Source organism: Eutrigla gurnardus (assembly GCF_963514095.1).
Source record: "Eutrigla gurnardus genome assembly, chromosome: 19".
NCBI classification, from domain to species: domain Eukaryota; kingdom Metazoa; phylum Chordata; class Actinopteri; order Perciformes; family Triglidae; genus Eutrigla; species Eutrigla gurnardus.
Genome location: NC_139930.1, coordinates 792184 through 813400, shown reverse-complemented (window position 1 = coordinate 813400; position 21217 = coordinate 792184). Strand labels below are relative to the sequence as shown.

The 21217-nt window shown below is 42.6% G+C and overlaps 1 protein-coding gene across 2 annotated transcripts in view; it reads left to right on the top strand.

The window, feature by feature from the left end:
- The first annotated feature begins 309 nt into the window (after nucleotides 1-309).
- The window catches only part of slc12a2 (solute carrier family 12 member 2), a 74713-nt gene continuing 53805 nt past the window's right edge, over nucleotides 310-21217 (top strand). Inside the window, exon 1 of one of the 2 annotated variants that reach the window (XM_084034429.1) lies at nucleotides 310-1279. In XM_084034429.1, coding sequence (XP_083890555.1) covers nucleotides 698-1279 — 582 coding nt within the window. In that variant the 5' untranslated portion in view covers nucleotides 310-697. The remainder of the gene's footprint in view (nucleotides 1280-21217) is intronic. The other variant, XM_084034428.1, reaches the window with a different exon arrangement.

The following is a 21217-nucleotide window of genomic DNA, read 5'->3' as shown; positions in this document are numbered from 1 at the left end:
CGCACGCACAAGCACCCGCGCGTGCGTGCGCGCACACACACACACACACACACACACACACACACACACACACACACACACACACACACACACACACACACACACCCCTCCTCTTCCCTCCACAGCAGCCAAAAAACGTCACGTCTACCGTTTGGGTAATACGATGTCTTCTCGCGACATTTCCCTCACCCTCAAAAAGTAAAAAAGAGGCGTGATCGATGACATATCGCGAGGTTCGGTTCAGTCGGAGGCCCCCCCCCCCCCTTTAATGATGCCGACTGCAGTGTGTATAATAGAAGCGAGGGCAGATCCCGGAGTCTAGGAGGAGCCGCAGCAAGGTCGACGACAGCATCCCGCGTCGAACAACGGAAGACCGGATTTAGACAAGTGGCCGACCAAGTGAAAGTCGCCTACTCTGGAGTATTTTGGATTTACTGGCGCGGAGGAAGAAGGAGGAGAGTAGCAGAAAGTTTCCAGCCCGTAGCCTCATGCTCCGAGGCAGCTAACGAGCTATTCTCCACTTCCAGCGCTCCTCGTCTACCGTCTCCCGTCTCCGGCCGGGCGGAGCAGCGTGTTCTTCCCCGTCACTTGGAAGAGAGTTGTGTTCGTCGCGAGTCCCGGGCTTCCACGCTTCCTCAAGCTAGTTTGTTGGCCGTAACGTGTTTTCCCAACACTGTTCATTTGTGTCTTTTGTGCCATGTCAGCGCCATCCTCCACACCCTCCGGCCCGGCGGAGAGCGCCGCGGCAGAAAATGATTTCCTCTCCGCGGACGCGGGGCCGAAGCCATCCGGTCCGACGCCCAGCCAGAGCCGCTTCCAGGTGGACCTTGTGGCTGAGGCTGCCGGCGCCACCGAAGATACGTCACCGAGCTCCGACGCCTCCACCACTGTCCCATCCGGCGATAAGGCCATTCCCGTCGGACCTCCGGAGGGTCCGGGTGCTGGTTCAGGTGTCGGCGGAGAGGAAGCCAAAGGCCGATTTCGTGTGGTGAACTTCGCGGATCCCAGCGGAGAAGGGAGCGCGGCCTCTCCGGAGGCACCGAACGAGGGACTGCAGAACGGGGACACGGTGATGAGCGAGACCAGCTTGCATTCATCCACAGGGGGCCAGCATCATTATCACTATGACACCCACAACAACACCTATTACATGAGGACTTTTGGTCACAACACAATCGACGCCGTGCCCAACATCGATTTTTACCGGCAGACGGCAGCACCGCTGGGGGAGAAGCTCATCAGACCCACCCTGTCGGAGCTGCACGATGAGCTAGACAAGGTAAGACCACGCAAACCGCCGTGAAAACCCCGAGACGCGCATAACGCCGCGGTGGATTTGCCGCTCACATGGGAATGCAGTTATGACGGTTAATAATGACGTCATAACAAGGAATCCACACCACAACACGCATATCAAGTGCTCATATGCCGTCAATCTTCATCTTTAAAGACAACAGATCATTTCATTCCAGGCCATGTGTTTGCGCACATACTGGCAGCCCGCGCACATGTGCAGACAAACATCATATGCCCTTCGTTCACTGCGCCTTCTGGCTCACAGCAAGCTGCCGTCCACACATTTAAGTCATCAGTCAGAAAATTTGTCTTATTAAAATGACGGAAGCTTGGTAACAGGTGAAAAATAAATATACTTTGGTGTATTTCAAATATATTTATATTTGTAATAGTATATTTCAAATTTACAAAGAAATGTACTATCTGGAAATATATTAAATGTATACTTACATCACTTGCATATATAAGTACACTTTCTATAAATATGTAGACGTATAATTGAGCGTTATATTACTACAACACAAATATATGAATGGTGTATTGCTTATATTTATATATATTAGCAAGACAACTCAATGCATTTTAAATGTACTTGTAACACAAACAAAGCACCCTTTAATTTAATTGATCAAGCATGCACTTAAGAGTACTAAGTATACTTGAAATTGTTTAGCACATAAAAGTACACTAAATACATTTCAGGTGTACTGCTTATGGTACCCTGTCCTTTAAAAAAAAAAAAAAGAACAATAGACGTGTTAATGAAACAGAAGTTTTAAGCTTGTGGGAATGATCAGACTGAGAAATACTCTGTTATTGCAATAAAATCTTCCAATTCACAAGTGAGGCCTGGTTCACAGTTTTTCTGTCATGTTGGAACAGGAAGTGTGGATCAGGAACTTTTGCCACTAGACATGGGACGATATGATTGTCACATGTCCTGATTGTCATGGCCAAAATAATGGCGATTCACAATATCATCTCGATAATCATTAAAATATGCTTATCACTCTTAATATGGCACATTAACATCCTTTTTTGTGTGAAAAACATTTAAATCAATAATTACATCTTAGATAAGATGCTTGTAAAACATAGGCTCTATATTAATTAAGGATACACATGTTATAAAAAAAACACTATTTTCCTATCACTGGTTGCCACAAAGTTCAAAGAACACTGCACCATCATTACATTTTACAGAAGCTCTCATTTGTTGGTTGAGTGAATTGAACAGTTTGGCATTGATGAGCTTCAATCATTATTTCTAACATTTCTGCTGGACTACAATGAGCTGGAGTGTGTTTATCTGACCCTGAGCTGCCGGTTATTGTCAAGGTTACATGTTGATAAACGTCAAAGTGAGTGTGTTGGCAGCAACAGCCTGGCTCATACATCATAGCCCTGATGAATTTGCACTAGCAACTCACTCGGGAATAGAGTGCTATTCCAAAGCTTCTATAGTAAACATCTTGACTATGAATAGAAGACATTCATGCAGTATGTGAGCAGTGGCACCCTTTTTTAACGTTATATCCTCAAGTGCCCTTTTTTAATTACAAATGCAGATCTTTGATACAGCTCAAGCATATAATTATCATCAATCTGGATAACGGCTTGAATCTGAGCATGATACAGAGGGGCATTGTGGGTGGAGCTGACTGTGTTTATAAGTCGGTAACCAAGACAGAACACCAAGCTTTGTTTGTTTTAAGGTAGAACCAATTAATGTTGGATGTTTCAGGCTCATATTTAAGTTGGACAATGTTATGCCGTTGTAAGATAGACACCATCAATTTAATAATAATCCCTTAAATGTGGTTATTAATAAAATGTAACTAGTCACGGGATGATTTGAGACTGTCAGGTTTTGTGAGCCTATTTAAAACATACTGTGGAAACAACTTTTTATTTCTGAGTTATTTCAAATCTTTTTTGGTGCAGTATCTAGAGCTGCAAATATGAATCGAAATAGTAGATTAATAATTTTTTAGTCATCTTTTAAGGAGAAAAATAAATAAAAGTGCATAAAAATCTCCAAGGTTTTAAATGTCAATATTTTCTGCTTTGTTTTCTCCTCTGACGGGAAACTGCATATCTTTGAGTTGTGAGACATTTGAAGCTTTCGTCTTATGCTTTGTGTAACAGCGATCACCGGTGAGGACATTAGTTGTGCAACATTGAAAATGTTCATCTGTCACTGTAGTTTAGGTGCAGATCGGGTATGATATTGCAAATGTCCTGTACTGCTTGGTGTTGAGTAACTTCCTTTTTGGCTCATCTTCATGCCGCCACTAGTTATTGCAATGCATGAATAAAGTCTCTTCCAATAAGTCTTCAAAGTGGTCATGAAACTGGAATGGAGCTCCATTAGTTCTGTTGTGTCTTTTAAAAAGCTGCATATCAAATTGCTAATTGCTTCTTGCAAAGCTGACAAATGCCTCTAACTGGTATTTGACCTTTCTTTGTGCCAGCTGTTGGATTTAACATAACAAAGGAAGTAATAAAATGAACAAGACGGTTGCTTTTATCAACACATCACAGGTGCTGTTTTCTGTCTAGATTCAAGTGTTTTGTCAGGAGGTGATTTTAGGAAGGCGGTAGCTATCCTCCTGTCCAGGGAACTGATTATTGGTGGTAAATCTTAAGTGGTATATGTCGTAGTAAAGCAAGTACAGATGATCCTACTGACTTTGTTTTTGGTGTATCACATTGGCCCGCTGAAATATCAGGTTGTTCAAGGGAAGGCCACCATGTGGAATACCATGTTAACATTCCTCAGTGAGATATGACTTGGAGAAAGAAAAAGCAGTACGTCTCTTAAGAATATTAAAGGTCCCCTATTATACTGATTTTCATCAATTCCACACAGCTGTCAGAGGTCCAACAAAACTGGATTTGATATGCATTGCCCCAAACCCATCCGTGGGCCTGAATTTCAGCTGTCTAAAAGTCTTCAAATGAGCTCTGCTGAGAACAGGCTGTTTCTGTGCTAATGAGCTCCGTCTGTCATCGCCTACTTGGAGAGAGACGGAGAGGATGCTGCTTATGCTAGCTGTAGCATGCGCCAATGTTTATGGTGGATGTATCGCTATGGCTCGCCTATGTGTCTCATGTGAAGGTGCTGGGTCCCGTATGGTTGGGACAGATCCTTTTACGAGGGTCAGTGTCGAAGCAAAGCGAGCTTTGTACTGACCCTCGTTACTGAAGCAGTCCGATGTGAAGTGGTAAGCACACACATACAAGCTAACACCAACCGTAGCCTGCACATTTTCATTAAAAATGAAACGCAACCACCATCTCTTCTGTTCTTCTGTAGCTGGGACAGAATAGAAGCACTTATGTTGATTTGTACAACCAACAACAGCGTAATCTGCTTGTCTAGCTGTGAGCGAAACACGGCTATCTCACTGCAGTTGACAGGCTCAGGGAGGACCAGTAAATAGGTGTAGAGACCAGAGAAAACCTGTTTTTCAGATTATGGGACCTTTAAAGTTGTGTCTCATCTGATGCAATAAATTCTCATTTGTTTTAAGCTATATGAGGTTTAAGCACATTTTGATAGTTATTGGGATACTATTGGGTCATTCCGTGTCATTTCATCAAATTTCTGAAAATCTTCCCACCTGACCATCTCAGAATGTCCTGAAAAATTCAAGTACAAAGACACACTTGTTAATAGGACAAATCCAAAATATTAGGTCTCTACTGTCAATAGTTTTCTCATGAAACATCATTGAATGAAGGGTAGTTTAGACGGTTTTTGGCATCATACTCTGAAAAGCCATTTTTAAACAGCAATATCTGGAAAACTATCTCACCTGTGGCCTTCAAATTTTCTACAGTGTATGTCTGTTACTAATAGCCTCCAGACATGGAATATCGGGGGTGTAGCTCAATGATAAACTAGTACGGTAGGTACTTAAAATGAGGCTTGTCAAAATGAAGTAGTACATTTGAAGAGTGGCTGAGCTCCCATTTTTGCAGAGAACAGACTTCTATCACTTCTGCCTCTATCTCTGGTGTTAGCTTAAACATTCTACAAAATATGGTCTCTCTCAGATGATCAGTTTCACAGATATTAAGGCTTAAAGTAAACGCATCTTTGCCCAACTTCAGAGTCATATTCCAAAAAACTGACAAGTATCAGGTCCAAACTTACTTTTTTTGAAAGATCAAATTCTTGTTAAAATCATATTAAAAAATCGGGAGGGTGTTTTGCCTCAATTTGTCGCAGTGATTTTTAAAAAAAATCCTGATATTGGTGGGGTTTTGTGGCCGGTTTTGGTACTGCATGTCCTAATATCCTACTAGTAAACATCACTGCAGGGCAATCCAATTGTGTTTTTTTACCATTTACCAAAGACTTACATGTGACTAAATGCTACTGATAAATTTAGCCTTACGAAAACATTAAAATGTAGCACAGTTGTGGTTACAGAGGCAATAAGTCCTTGAATGTGAGTTAAACATGCTGAAAGCAGCTTTTAATGTCTTAAACCATGAACAAACAGCATAATATTGAAGACTGTACATTTTGTCATACTTTAAGTATATAAATTACACAACCAAATCAAATAATAATATTAATTTGATCCTAAAGATTTTACAGTACACAAGTCTCCAAATAGTGATATTGAATAACAGTTTGTCTCTATGCTCACTATGAGGGATCACACATTTTTCATCTTTTAGATCCAATTCCTTTGTCACATTCATAGAAACAAACTGTAATTCAATATCAAACTTTGGAGACTTTTCTACTGTAATGTAAAATCTTTATGCTCAAATTAAGATTATTAAGTGTAATTTTTATACTTAAAGTATGACAAAATGTACAGTCTTCAATATTATGCTATGTTTGTTCATGGTTTAAGACATTAAAAGCTGCTTTCACCATGTTTAACTCACATTCAAGGACTTATTGCTTCTGTAACTACAACTGTGGTAAATTTTTATGTTTTCGTAAGGCTAAATTTATCAGTAACATTTAGTCACATGTAAGTCTTTGGTAAATGGTAAAAAACACAATTGAATTGCCCTGCTGTGATGTTAACGAGTAGGCTGTTAGGACATGCAGTACCAAAACCGGCCACAAAAACCCCAGCAATATCAGGATTTAAAAAAATCACTGCAACAAATTGAGGCAAAACACCCTCCCAATTTTTTAATATGATTTTAACAAGAATTAGATCTCTCCAAAAAAGTAAGTTTGGACCTGATAGTTGTTGTCAGTTTTTTGAAATATGACTCTGAAGTTGGGCAAAGATGTGTTTACTTCCATTTTTGAGCCTTAATATCTGTGAAACTAATCATCTAAGAGAAACCAGATTTTGTAGAATGTTTAAGCTAACACCAGAGCTGTTAGTAACAGATATACACTGTAGAAAATTTGAAGGCCACAGGTGAGATAGTTTTCCAGATATTGCTGTTTAAAAATGGCTTTTCAGAGTATGATGCCAAAAACCGTCTAAACTACCCTTCATTCAATGATGTTTCATGAGAAAACTATTGACAGTAGAGACCTAATATTTTGGATTTGTCCTATTAACAAGTGTGTCTTTGTACTTAGGACATTCTGAGATGGTCAGGTGGGAGGCATTTGATGAAATGACACAGAATGACCCTATTGTGAATTGCAATCATTTTGCCCCATGTCTATTCAGGTCTGAATAATAATAATAATAATAATAATACTGTAGATTGTATACATTACTGAGTGTCCATGATACGTCGGGCTGAAAATGTATATGTTGCATATGACACTTTGGACCAGATTTACTAACGCATTTGCGCCCACTTGATGCGCAATCCGTTCGCAACTAGCATGTAAAAACGGTATAAAGAAATGGCCATTTGGGTAAAAGCACAGTTTGCCTGCCACATGAGTGGGAAGAGGCAAGTTGCATTTTCAATCTGTTCTCGTGGGAGGGTCATGGGGAAAGTGGGAGTTCCCCTCAAAATGATGGGAGGATAAGCGTTGACTGCCCAAATTATATATTCCCCGGTATTTACAAATACTGCCGGTGAGATTGCACCTCTATTCTGCCTTTTTAAAAGCAGGTCTAAATCAATCACGCGAACCAGAAATCATTGTTGCATAGTAAGCAGCCATGCCATAACACAGTTACTGATCTACATTGTTGAAGTTGAAATTGATCAGTTTTTGTGTTCTGTGTTCTTTATTACTTAGTGAATGGTGTATCTGAGACTGTTTGCTGTATTTTTCTTTTCCTGAGAACACAAGTCTGCATGTCTCAGGTCTGCATGTCTCAGGTCTGGACGGAAATCCAATTAGCTGGAGTGCTTACAAACAACAATGGAAGGTGAACTTTTGCTAGTCTTGCATATTTACACGACTCTTCAACCGCAAGTGAAGTTGCTGTGCATCATAAACATGTGGATGTGTATAACGGCGGCCTCATACGAGCAACTACCAGCGTTTTATCTTCTTTGGATCTAATAGATCATGGAAGGACGTTATCTGAGGTAGAGTTTTTGGATGTATACATCTTGTGAGGATTTTTTGGCTGCAACTTAACCAGCAAAGAAAATCCTTTTCCTAATCGTTCAGATACAATGTTTGGGAGGCAAGATGAAGGTATCTGAAGCTGATACTATGTCAGTACTATGGCTGTTTAACTGAAGGACACTGAAAAACGTGTCCATGCGTACAACCAGTATTTTGATTACACAGAAACATAATGGGCTTAGTATTATCCTCAACATTTCCCAGATGAAAGATAATGTCTATATCTTTTTGTACTATATCAGTTAGGGATGCTCCGATCAGCATTTTTGGGGGCTGATCCGATCACCGATCACAGGAATCATAAATCTGCCGATACTGATCACCGATCACAGAATGGATGGGAGAATAATAATAATAATTCTGTCCTGTATTTACAATCTAGCCTTGTGCACCACTTAAAGTGGTAAAACCATTTGTACTAAAATAAATAATTATTACAATCAAGATCTTTATGTACCACAATCAACTTTTTATTTGTGTAAACATTGCATGCCCTGTCAAGAGCAATAGTGTCAGAGCTGAGTGACGGGTGTCTTTGGGATTTGTTTTTTCCCCGGGCTTCTCAAATGTCGGATGAGGATAGTTATATTAAATTGTTGTTGTTGATTACCACCTCTTGGAATTTCGGCGTTGCATGTCTTGCAAACAGCGAGTTTACATTTTTTTTTCGGAAACTGAAAAAATTCCAGACCGGAGAACTCTGCCAGCCTCATCAAACAGAGTGGAAAAACAGTTGCAGGTATTTTACGTCACGCACGGAAAACCAAACCGTCTCATATAATTTACATCAGGCGCAGTCTTGGGTAAAAAAAAAATATATATACATTAGGGGTGGGAAAAAAAATCGATATTGCAATATATTGTTGTGCTCTCTGTCGCAATAACTTAATCGATACACTGACGGCAAATATCGATATTTTGGGTCTGCGGGTTTTTTTAGACTCCCGTCGGTGCGTCTAAGAGTTTACGGTTCTCCGGAGCGGATCCGCGGGGGCCGCCCGCTGCCCGGTCTGATTGCCTATTTACGGACAGGATTCTGAGCGTTTAGAGGCTCACGGACTCACGGACTCTGGCATCGGGTACCCCGAGGCGGAGGAAGAGGGTCCGCCAACGTGACCCGCCGGCTCCCCGCCGGCGCTGCCCTCGTTTCCCCCGCTAGAGCACCACCGGTTCAAAAATTAGCGTCATGCGCGAATGAAGCGAATAATCCAAAATGATCAAGCGGCGCGCGTCTCACGCGATTGTATTCGCGTTTATCGCGTCCGGTGTGAACGCCGCATAAGCGTGGCCGTGTGCTGGCCGGTGCTGTTGTGAGCTTCAAGCGCTTTTCACACAGCATTGAGGGCATGAGGACCCACTTTTCGGCCGGGCTCGATTGCCTATTTACGGGCAGGATTCCGGGCGGCGCGTGTTTACCGTCCGCCGGAGGGCCCACATGTGTGGATCCGCGGAGCCGTGTGCTGCCCAGTGTTGCTGTGAGCTCCAAGCGGTTTGAGGCCCGACTTCCCTGTACTGGATGGGTGAACATAACTCTGCACATAATTGGTTGCATACTGAAATGTGCCCAATATTTCATTTAATTCTGATGTTATTCTTATCTTGTTTAGCTATTGTTAAACTAAAACGGGCCCAAGTTTACATAAAACAAGTTGCTACTGACTTTTCAGTATCAGAAAGCACTGTCCTGGTTTACATAAGACATGTTATTAATGTTCATGCACTTTAATGTGTCCAGCTGGACAGTGTTTATTCATTTGTACATTGTACGAAGTTTTGGAATTTATTTTTTATGCATATTTTTTTCATATCGTGATATATCGTTGATGAAATTTCTTGCAATATATCGAATATCGCAGATATCGTGTATCGTGATATTATCGTTATCGTGGGCCAAATATCGTCACAGTATCGAATCGTGAGTTACCCGTATCGTCCCACCCCTAATATACATATATATAAAAATGCAATCGGCTTTTCTGAAATGCACTTTGAGGGCCCACTAGAGATGCACCGATCCAGTTTTTTTCCAATCTGATACCGATACCTGGGCTGAGCATATCGGCCGATACCGATTCGATACTACTGTTGACTGAATTAACCGTATACCTTGCCATGTGACATTGCCACAGATATAAATGTACTTTAATATTATTTATTAACAAATAACAAAGTGTACATTAGCAGAAAAAAGAGATAAATAACACTTGTAACCATGTAAAGTGCACTGCAAACAGATATTTTAAAATGTAATATATATAGCAGCTGCCTGAAACCCACAATTGCTTAATTAACCGGCGCTTGCTCCATGTTGCTCAGTGTTTGCTCATCACTAGCTGCTGTGCGTGCTCTGCGTGCTCTGCGTGATGACGTAACCAGTGTTGCAAACATGGAGTGATACGCTGTTACTGTATTGCTGTGTATGATATTAATAAAAATTGAATTACTGGATCGGAATGCTGGATCGTCCTCATTCATCCGATATCCAATCCAATAATGATCGGCGGCTGATTGATCGGAGCATCCCTGATATCAGTTGAAGATTTTTAACTGCGTCATGTAAGTTTCTCAATAGATAGAATAGTAACAGTTTCTCAATAGATTTTCCATAAATGTACTATATCATGATAAATAAATGGCCTGTCGTAGAGGTTCTATCCACATTGCCAAATTCTATTTCATACAGAATTAAAGCTCACTTGTAAAATATCCTACCTCTATGCATCCCTGCCAAAAATGTTTATTTATGAAGCAAAACCCATCGGATATTCGGATTTGTAGGCTCTCAAATAGCAACATGACTATAGACCTGCTTAGAGCCGACGTCATCAAAAGTATGTGTGCATGTTGGTGTTGTTTCGTCTCAGCCGTCCAGACGAGTTAGCAACTTTCAACAATTAATCAGAATAAATATTCCAATGGACTCGAGTTCTACAGAATTCAGACAGGATCACGACTGTTTCAGAGCATCAGGTGTTGCAGTTTAACTAGTGACCGTGTTCACTGGTGACTAATCCAATCATGCAGACATATCAGGCAGACAGTGAAGGGTGGGGGGACCATCAAGCAGACGTGTCAGGGGAGCCCCCCATGGGGCCTCCCATAGGGCTTGTTGATCATTTTTGCCAGTATTGCACTGTTAAACATACAGAGAGAAAAAAATAGGATGTATTACCTTTTATGATATGCAGAGTATTTTACTGACATGTGGTAAATAGGTCTATAATAAGGTTGAGGTGTTGTGCTGTTGTGTCGTCATAAATATCTGAATCTAAAAAGACGTTTACTGCCCTGGGCCATTCTGTTTCTACTGGAAATGGTAAGAGCATTCAGACTATCAATACACAGGAAGCAACAGCCAATGATTCTGCATGGTGCTGCTGTCTGCTAGTCAAACAATTGCACTGTCCCCTTTTAAATAAACTAATTCTAATTCAATATACCATTAATATATTCTGGCTTATTCCAAATAATTAATACTTTAAAAATAAATGCTTCCTGTGCACTGTTACAAAATATTTTTTAGCATGTATTTTAAAAATATACCAAAAATAGCAACAAAGTTTACGTAAGTACACGTATTACACGTAAATTTCCCTTAAAGTATATGTTCCTATAATAAATGTATATATGGAGTACTATAGTACAATTATATATTATTATAAAGTTTGTATTTATTAGTGGTTGGAGACAGTGTTCTTGCATTTCTATGCTGTGGGTGACACTGATTCAAGTCCCTCGTAAAGTCGGTTCAGCTTTGTGATGAACCCGAGAATCGACACACTGAGTCAAGTTTAGTTGAGAACCAGAATGCAGGAAATTTGATGTCTGAAGCTCCAAATGTTATACTGAATGACACCTCACTCCCCCAAACAGCTCCCACCACAAGTAGTTGAAAAGTGGTCTAGCTCACTATCATGTTCTAGAAATGAAAAATAGTGATTTAAAACAAAATTCAGGAATGATCATGTTAGAAAGGACAGACTCACAAAATGTTGCTATTATTTATTAATGTAGTCAGACCCTATTTAATGTTGTTGACAGTTTGTTTTTCAGAAAAATAGATGTGTGTTCTTTCTGTGACGCAAAGAAAATATATTCTCCTGAACTAAACATGAGGTGTCCAGTATGTATTGTGTCCATTGTAAAAGCATAATGTATAATTATCGGGATAATATTGGGAATTTGGCAGGATAATAGTTTTCACATCGTAGGGGTGGAACGATGTAGAACTTTATCGTGGGTTGCAATAAAAAATACACCCAATGAGTTGATGGTGTTGAATTTCCATCATCGGGGTAATGATAAATAGCGTCTCGGATGACTTGATGTCTTGCTCGTCTATCAAACGTTTTTACCAAAAACTGCATTTTACAACACTACATGTGAACACATTGTGATAGTGTTATAATTTAACTTGCCCAACTCTCATTCTGTGTAGCTTACGATCATCGTAGAGACGTGGAAAATAGAACCTGATTAAAAATAAAATACATTTTTAAAAATGTATTCATCCTTTTTTGACGTGTTCCTTATGTGATGCAATAGTAATAATAATAATAAAAAAATGTATTAACACAATTTGAAGTGATTCCAGTATGTTTTAGTGTAATTTTAAGAGTTTTAAATTCATTTTGATGGTTATCAAGATAATATTGTGAATTGAAATTATTTTGACAGGATTATTGGGAGATGGAGTTTGCATATCGTCCCATCCATAGTCAGGTCCGGTTAAAGAAGTGGTTAAGGGCTTGGTTCTGGATTGACCAGTTTATCCAGGATGTTCCTCAACATAAGCAGGATGCGTTGTGTCCAGAATCACTGCGTCCGGTCAGTTGGAGGCAATCTCCCTTCTTTGTTCCTTAATCTCTGCAGCAGCTGATGAGCTGGTCTCATATCCAGCCGTCAAGTAATGTATGATGAAAATCTGGTCTCATATTCTCAAGGTTGTGAAAGAGGGCTCCTATTGTGTTACCTAGTCAGAATACATTGTGCCTCTATGGCAAGTATGTCGTTCGGTATCAGGGGTCGAGCCTGTTTCATCACCACACAATTACTGCTGTGAGCAGATCTGCACTATCAACTGATAGACAGCAGGATTTAATTAGCTGCTGTGGTTGCCCTGCATTCATAGAGGCAGCACCACTTTTGGAGATTTGTGGGGTTTGTGGTGGTTTGAAGGTCATGGTGACCCTGGTGTTTCCACTGTATCCTGTTTAACATTGAAGAGTTTTTCCCTCTCTGCGCACAGATCGAAATGTGGAATGGAAACTCCGTTGTACCAATTAACTGTTGCCCATGGACATTTTCTCAGCAATCAATGATTCGTTCAGCATACTGTCGGGACAGTAAAGAGAGTGCCACAGCATTTCCCAGATGGCCGCTGAAAACTTCAGGGTCTTTTTGGCCATGCATGGCAGCTGTTGAACATTTGCAGTGGCCACAAGTAGTGATTGCGGGATGGTGGTAAAAGGGTTGTCGGGACTGGATGGTATGGCCTACAAAAAAATTTTTTGAAAGTTCATTTGAAAAAACTCATGATATACTGCGTCTAAAAAATTCAATATAACATATCATAGCAGTAGGGCTGCAGCTATCGAATCTTTTTCTAATCGAGGGGAGACAGTGAGACAGGACCGGTATCTTATGGGAGGGGAGACAATGAGACAGGACCGGTATCTTACAGGAGCAGAGACAGTGAGACAGGACCGGTATCTTACAGGAGGGGAGACAGTGAGACAGGACCGGTATCTTACAGGAGGGGAGACAGTGAGACAGGACCGGTATCTTACGGGAGGGGAGACAATGAGACAGGTCCGGTATCTTACGGGAGGGGAGACAGTGAGACAGGTCCGGTATCTTACGGGAGGGGAGACAGTGAGACAGGATCGGTATCTTACGGGAGGGGAGACAGGTGTTACGGGCACAGCAACCTTCTGTACGAAAAACAACATCAACAGTTGTCTTCATTTTTTACGCTCAAGTCACTCTGCCTGATTACTTTTCCTCACAAACATTCAGCGAAGAAGAGACCGTGGTCGGAGCCAATCAGAGACGAAGGCCCACCCCTACACGGCCTCTGATTGGCTCAGACCGCGGTGATTCATTTATGTATGCTTGGGGAAAAAAACATGACGCTACACACATAAACAGACCCGCTGAATGGAGCACCGGTGCGACCAAGGAACATATTTAGCCGCACTTCACTGATTTTTGGTCGCATGTGTGTCCTAAATGGTCGCACTCTGGAGTCCTAGCTTCCTCAGAAATGATCCGTGTGGGACAATGATCCCTGCTGATTAGGCCGCATAATGTGCGAGATAGGAATTTAACGAAGCTTCAAGGCGAGTTTTTGCCTTTTTTGTAATCGAGTTACTCGAGTAATCCTTTCAGCACTACATGGCAGTCTGCAGCCAGCATCCAACATCCAAACAATCTAACTTAACCCTAATAACTACTAACTAATTAATAATAACTTCATCAACATGTTTACGTGATAAATTGGCTCGTTGGATACGTTGTTGTTGGCGATAACTGGCCTGTTTACTGTGATAACTGTCAGGCTGCTCCTGAAACTCCTGTCCAACATGATATTTAGTCACCACTGAGAGATGTATTAGTATATCCAACACCGTAGTATGAAACCAGTATTCTTGAATTGTAGACTATTAACGGGGAAATATCACAGTATGAAGTGCAGAGGTGCTAACGCAAGTTTAGACTTGTTTGTATAATTCTAAGAAATACAAGGTGTATTATTTGGAGTATTTTGTTCTAGTTCTCAGAGACTTGCTGTGGAACAGCATGTCCCGATGTGTCCAGAGTACTGATTCAATCAGGTAATTACTGGTGAAATTTAGGTTTAGCCTCACTCCCTTGTCACCCTCATGAATGTTTGTGGTTGTGAAATTCTACATTAAAACGAGTTCCAGCTGCTCTGAGTCCATGTTGTCTGACAAACAGGTACAGCTGTGTGCTCACTGCGCTTTACAGGGGAGAAGTTGTGAACTCGCACAATGGCCGCGTTGTTGGAGTGTTACGTGTTACGTTTTTTTTAAGAGCAGCTCCACATGTTTCCACCCTGCTCCCCTTTGCCTTTGTTTGCTGCACAGATTGTACAAAGAAACAGGAAGCAAAGGACGCTCTGGGCTTCTGGTGTGGCCTTTGACAGGAGAGGGAGTCCTTTTGTCTCAGCATCAGCCATGGCTGATGGCCTTACAGCTGTTGTAACACGCACACACAGGCGGTTTGGCAACGGCTCGTAAAACCTCTGTGTGGGTTAGTGTGCTTTTTGTCTGCAGAGGTCCCGGCTTCCTTCTTATCTCTACATCCACTGGATCACATGGAGCCTGATTTCAGAAATAGCGCAGCAGCCCCCCACCCCTCCCTAGACCATTTGTACCAGCCCATACGTGTAGGAATTAAACTGGGAGTAAATAGGAGTTTGTGCCATTTAAATGTTTGAAATGTAGCCATGGATACACACAACTTCAGTTTAAATGTCAGCATACAGTTTGCTACAGTTGGTCCATTGAGTTGATTAACCCGGCTAAACCAACTAGCATGCTACAACTGCCAAAAATAAAGTCCATGCCGTGAGTGCAAGTGGTCGACCCAAACTGCTGTTTGAGTCAGAGGGCAAACTGAAAGGATGTTGCATACCAAACCAAATCCATAAATATGTGCAACTTTCAAAAGTCTAATGGATTCAGCTCTTCAACATTAGACTTCAAACCTGTTGTTTAAAATAGTTTGTTTAATACTATGTAGAACATGACGATTCGATTAAGTACATAACTCAAACTGTTAACGGGTTCTTTGACAATTGTCTACCGTATGGCCTGTAGGCACATCTGTATCAGGGTGGTGAATCGAAGACTTGAACTTGCTGGGAAACCTGGCTGATGAAAGCTTAGCCGACTTGTGGAATGCAGCTTTATTGTGTCGTGCTGCCAAGAACATGAGAATATCAGAAATCCTGTGCACAGCTTGGTGTCGGTCTGAATGTTATGAAACACATCTTTGCCGCAGCTTGAAGCGACTGACAACAATCTCATGTTTAGTTCCAAGTCTTCCTCAATCCAGCATGATGTTCATTTAGTCAATCATGGTCCATTTAGAGTCAAACAGACCAGAAAGCAGGGGATGCTTTAGGGCGGGGCTACCTTGTGATTGACAGGTTGCTACCACACAGCTGGATCCAGATCCAGTAAGAGTGCCGCTCTGCCACTTATGTTAGTCAGATCCAGCCGTTGCCCCTCCTCAGTCCAAATATGGTCACTTCCTTCACTGGTTGCAAAAAATCAAATATGGTGATGCCCAAAATGCCAAACTCAAGGCTTCAAAACCGTAGTCCACAAACCAATAGGTGATGTCACCATGACGACATCTAGTTCTTATATACAGTGATTTACCGTGTGCGTTATGGTGATACAGGGATTGGCCGCTTATTATTGCACAACAATGTAAGAGAACATCTATAGTGGTTGATTAAAACCTGTCGGTGTAGAAGCCATGCATGCTGTGGTATGGCCCTTTTTATGAGAGTTGCCTTGGAACAGCGGTAAACATGATGTATATGAGACCCGAATTTAACACTTGGGTTAAACATCTGGAAAAGCGTTTTTCAACAGGAAAGAGACTGTGGGTTACAATAATATTTTCCAACATGGAAAACACACACACACACACACGATATTCCGTCCTCTGCTCTCTCCGGAATGTCGTCCCCTTCTAGGAACACAACAGTAACGACCTTCACAATCCTGCTTCCTGTCGCCTGCAGTCTACGCTCTTACAGCACTCAGCACCGCACGACACATTGACTGTCTGCTCGCAGCACTGCTAAGCTCAGCACTTCACACAGCACATGCACTCATTTTCACTTCGGGGCTCATTCAGTCACAGTATTAGGGATGAGTGTTGACATCACTTTCTCACATGATAGCCGCCCCAACCTTCTATTTAGAAAAAGTTGTATAACATGATACTTCCTTTACATTCTCCCCTTGTTAAAGTTAGCCTTGCCTCTAAAAAGGGAAATGAGTGCTTTGTTTTGTACTTTTTACCTGCTAAAAAGAAAGTTACGGTGCTCTTAATTCTTCAGCTTGAACTGCGGACGCTGAGACAATGAGAGCTTTGTTTGTGTTGACCACATGTCTGCAGAGCTGACGTGTTTGTTGTCGAGAAGGAACTCTTTGATGAACAAGTCAAGGATGTTTGGAGGTCAGTCGACCTTTCCTTCTGTTTATTGGAGCAGTTTCATGAGGAGGGAGATCAAATCAAGTTCCTGTCAGCGCAGATCACATCATGGAAAATTGGCAGACAACCTAATTTTATTATATATATATATATACATACACAGTATATACTGTATAAACTGTATTTATATAAAAGCTGCCACGTGTGTGTACATGTATGAGCTGTATGGCAGGATGTGCCCACGATTCAATCAATTTCCATTCAATGCAAAATTAATTGATCTTTTTGGCCCAGAAACGCAGGCTTCCACAAAGCACGCGTGATGGGAATTAACAGGGAATAGGAGCAAATATGGCTATGGTAATGCTAGTAGTCGGTAAGGGGCCCAGTGGAACCATTTCATGGTCCATCATTTTAACCATCAACACTCAAAACTAATGGCAGCATGTATGGAAACATGGTGTCGACCCAGCGCTGCAACAAGTTTCCTGCTACCAGTGTCTAGGGGTGTAACGGTACACAAAAATCTCGGTTCGGTACGTACCTCAGAGTTTTTCCTGCGTTCAAAATTGCGAGGCGGCCGCCTCCAGCTAATTTCGTGCCGCCCCCAGCTTTTTTCTTAATTTTGTGCCGCCATATCGCTCTGCCCCCAGCTATGGATGTCATTTTAACTGCAGTTGCTGCATTGCGCCACTATGGGGGCGCTGTATCAACAGCGCGTCGAACGAGTGACAGACGAGCCCGAGACGGCCCCATCATGGGTTTGGCAAAGTAGCGGGTTTGGACCGCATAATTTTCGAGGGAGACTTACAGACTCTAGCATCAGGTATCCCGAGGTATAGGAGGAGGGACCGCAGCGAGACCCGCCGCCACCCGCCGACGCTGCCCTCGTTTCCCCCACGAGAGCGGTCCCGTCGGGGTTACGCACACGTAACGCGGTCAGCCGGAGACTGAAAGTCCACCGACTGCCGCGCCCGCACATGCGGTCCCGACGGGGGCCCATCCCCGGCCCGAAGGTCGGGGAAGGAGGGGGGAGCGCGCCGAACGAAGTGACAGACGAGCCCGAGACGGCCCCATTATAGGTTTAACAAAGTAGCGGGTTTGGACCGCATGATCATCCGATTTTTGGGGAGATTACAGGTCACGTTAGCCCATCCTAAAGGATGTTGCCCGCGGACCCCCACGAGGAGGTGTGACCCAACCGATTGTTCTTTACTAGACTCTGTATCCACGTGTTCCCCTGTGACTCCGGTTTCCATTTATAAGAGAGTCATAGTTACTCCCGCCGTTTACCCGCGCTTCATTGAATTTCTTCACTTTGACATTCAGAGCACTGGGCAGAAATCACATCGCGTCAACACCCCCCATGGGCCTTCGCGATGCTTTGTTTTAATTAAACAGTCGGATTCCCCTGGTCCGCACCAGTTCTAAGTCAGCTGCTAGGCGCCAGCCGAGGCGACCCGCCGGGACCACCGCGTGAACGGGGCCCGACGGGCACCGTAGCTGGGGGAGATCCGCGAGAAGGGCCCGGCGCGCGTCCAGAGTCGCCGCCGCCGACCGCCGTACCATCACAAGCAGGAGTGAATGGCAAAATCGTGTGCTTTCTTGCTGTTTTCCCCCTCGGGTATCACGTGAATTGGGCGTTCCCGGGGGCGTTCCAGGTTGCCGACTGGATCTATGGTCAGGATGGTACCACCTCTGCCTCAATTTGAGCCAGGAAAAACCCTGATAAATGTGCTAGCTGTTTATTACTTTTGTGCTTTTAACAGTAGGAACATGCACTGGAGCTAGAATGCTGCTCAAAAATATAAATACAAGTATTTAAAATATTTATTTAAAAAATAAAAATAACAGACTGTTTCTTTAAAAAATATATTTTCTCCATCTGATGTGCAAAATTGAACAGTTGCAACACTAAACAGTTTCAAGTTGTTGCTCAGATTAAATAACATGAATAAGGCTCAGACTAAAAATAAATAAAAATAACAGACTGTTTCTTTAAAAACAAATATTTTCTCCATCTGATGGTGCAAAATTGAACACATGCGGTCCTCTACTTAATATGTCCGTATGGAAACTCGTTCGGTACGCCTCCGTCCGAACCGAGCACCCCGTACCGAAACGGTTCAATACAAATACATGTACCGTTACACCCCTACCAGTGTCGCATTATAGCATAGTACGCTAGCTAACTAGCTAGCCAGTAAGGCAGGCTGCTAGCTTGAATGAACTTACTATGTGACGACAGCAGTGTGCTTTCCTGCGGTGTGATAAGAATGCGTGGCCCAAGCATTACGTGGTTACATTTGACTCATTTCGTCTCTATGCTTCACCTCAATGAGTCTACTTTCTACAGAAGTGTCCGGCTGCCGTAATAATGGCCGCTCCTCTGACCGTCCTGCTTTGCTGATTGGTCCCTTCTACACCTCCTTTATTTTTATGGTCAAATCCCTGCAGACATCACAGGTCAAATCTCCACTTCAGATTCCCCAGCTGAAGTGTTGGACAGCAGATACACACTGAACCGGGTAATGGCCCCGTCCCAACACATGCTTCATTCCACCCCAAACGTTCCCAAAGCTGCCTCTCCATCGGAGTCCATTCACAGACCCTGTTCCTCTGCTGAGCAACAAAGCTCCTCACTGTTCTGCAGACTCCTCACTCGTCACCTCTTTCACACTGATGCCAGAGTCAAATAGTAATCCAACACAATTCCAAAACAAAAATCTCTGCGGTGTCGGGCCGGGCTTTTTTGGTTCCATCAACAGGCCTCAGTGGGTAGCAGCACTCTGGGAGAGTTTCAGAGCACTAAAAGAATAATGAACTGAGTGGTGGGAGGTTTCTCCAAACAATGGTGAGATGTCTCAGACAGCGGATATCTGATCGGTCCTCTATCCATGACCTATCCGGTCCGGGGGGGGTGGCTGTCCACCTGAAATAAGTATCTGAGAATCCATCAGTAGCAGCCTGCCTGAAAGATGCTGAGTGTTGCAATGTAAACTAATACATATATCAGACAGAGTGGACCAACAGACAGCAACAATAAGTCTAACAAGCTATGCTAACAGCTGAGCATGGATAATGTCATGATTATCCAGACAAAATAAATGCAATTCAAAATATTATCCTGATATTAAAGCGAGTTTGGCTATTGGGCAAGTAAAACATCCTAGACCCTCTTCCAAAGGCCTTCCTATATGTGTTAACACTACCTCTCCAGTTGAGCTGGGATTCTTCCAAATTGGTGGAAAGCCATGCTTTTATGTTTTGGCAATCTTTACTTATATTTGATGGTTTGAGGGTTTTCCATGGATTTGACTTCCTTTGTTTTCTGTCTACTGTTTTACCGCGGCTATAGAGTCTGATATGTTCCGATAAGAGGCTTCTGTGGAAACACTTTTAAACGTTCAATAATGAGTACTGAGGCTGTCATTGATGCCCATGTTAATATTAAAATTACCTACAATAATTTTCCTCTGTTAAGGACTAACCTTGATAAAATATCTGAGAACTCTGAATGAAATGAGAGCTGGAGGGCACTACACTGTAACAAATAGACCCGGCTGTAGTGATTTCCACATTTGGTGTGAAAGACTATACACCTGTTTCCAATGAGCTATCATTTTAATTCGTTTAGAGTTGTTTAATAGGTTTTAAAATTGAAGACGGCTGCAACTTCACCTCATTGGCCGGTGTCTCGAGGAACGTGAGTATTAACATGATGTCATTCAGGCTGGCATATTCCGATAAGTCCAATCTGATATCCACACAGTCCACATTGAGTTCTCCTAGTTAATCCGGTAGTGTAACTCCTCTCCTGTTTACTTTTGATTAGACATGAATTGATGTGTCCGTCGGGCAGACAGTGAGTGGCATGAGTGAAGTGGAGTTTGGGTTGTCTGCTCTAATGGAAGCACAGAGAAGGATGCTAGACTGCAGCTCTGCCTCCTTGTCTCAACTCTGGGCTGTCCTGGTTCAGGTCCACTGATCAACAGGGTCAGACTTCTAGATATGAGATCAGCTCCATCCACGAACGACGGCTGTCTCACTGCAGTGTGAATTCTCCTCCGAGGGAAACGTCTTTTGTCGTGGATTACGTTTGCTCTTGGTGCATCACAAAGGAGTTTTGATTGTTGTTCAGTCTGTGGAATTGTGCGTCAGGAGGAGGTCTGGGTGGTGGATGGGTCTGAA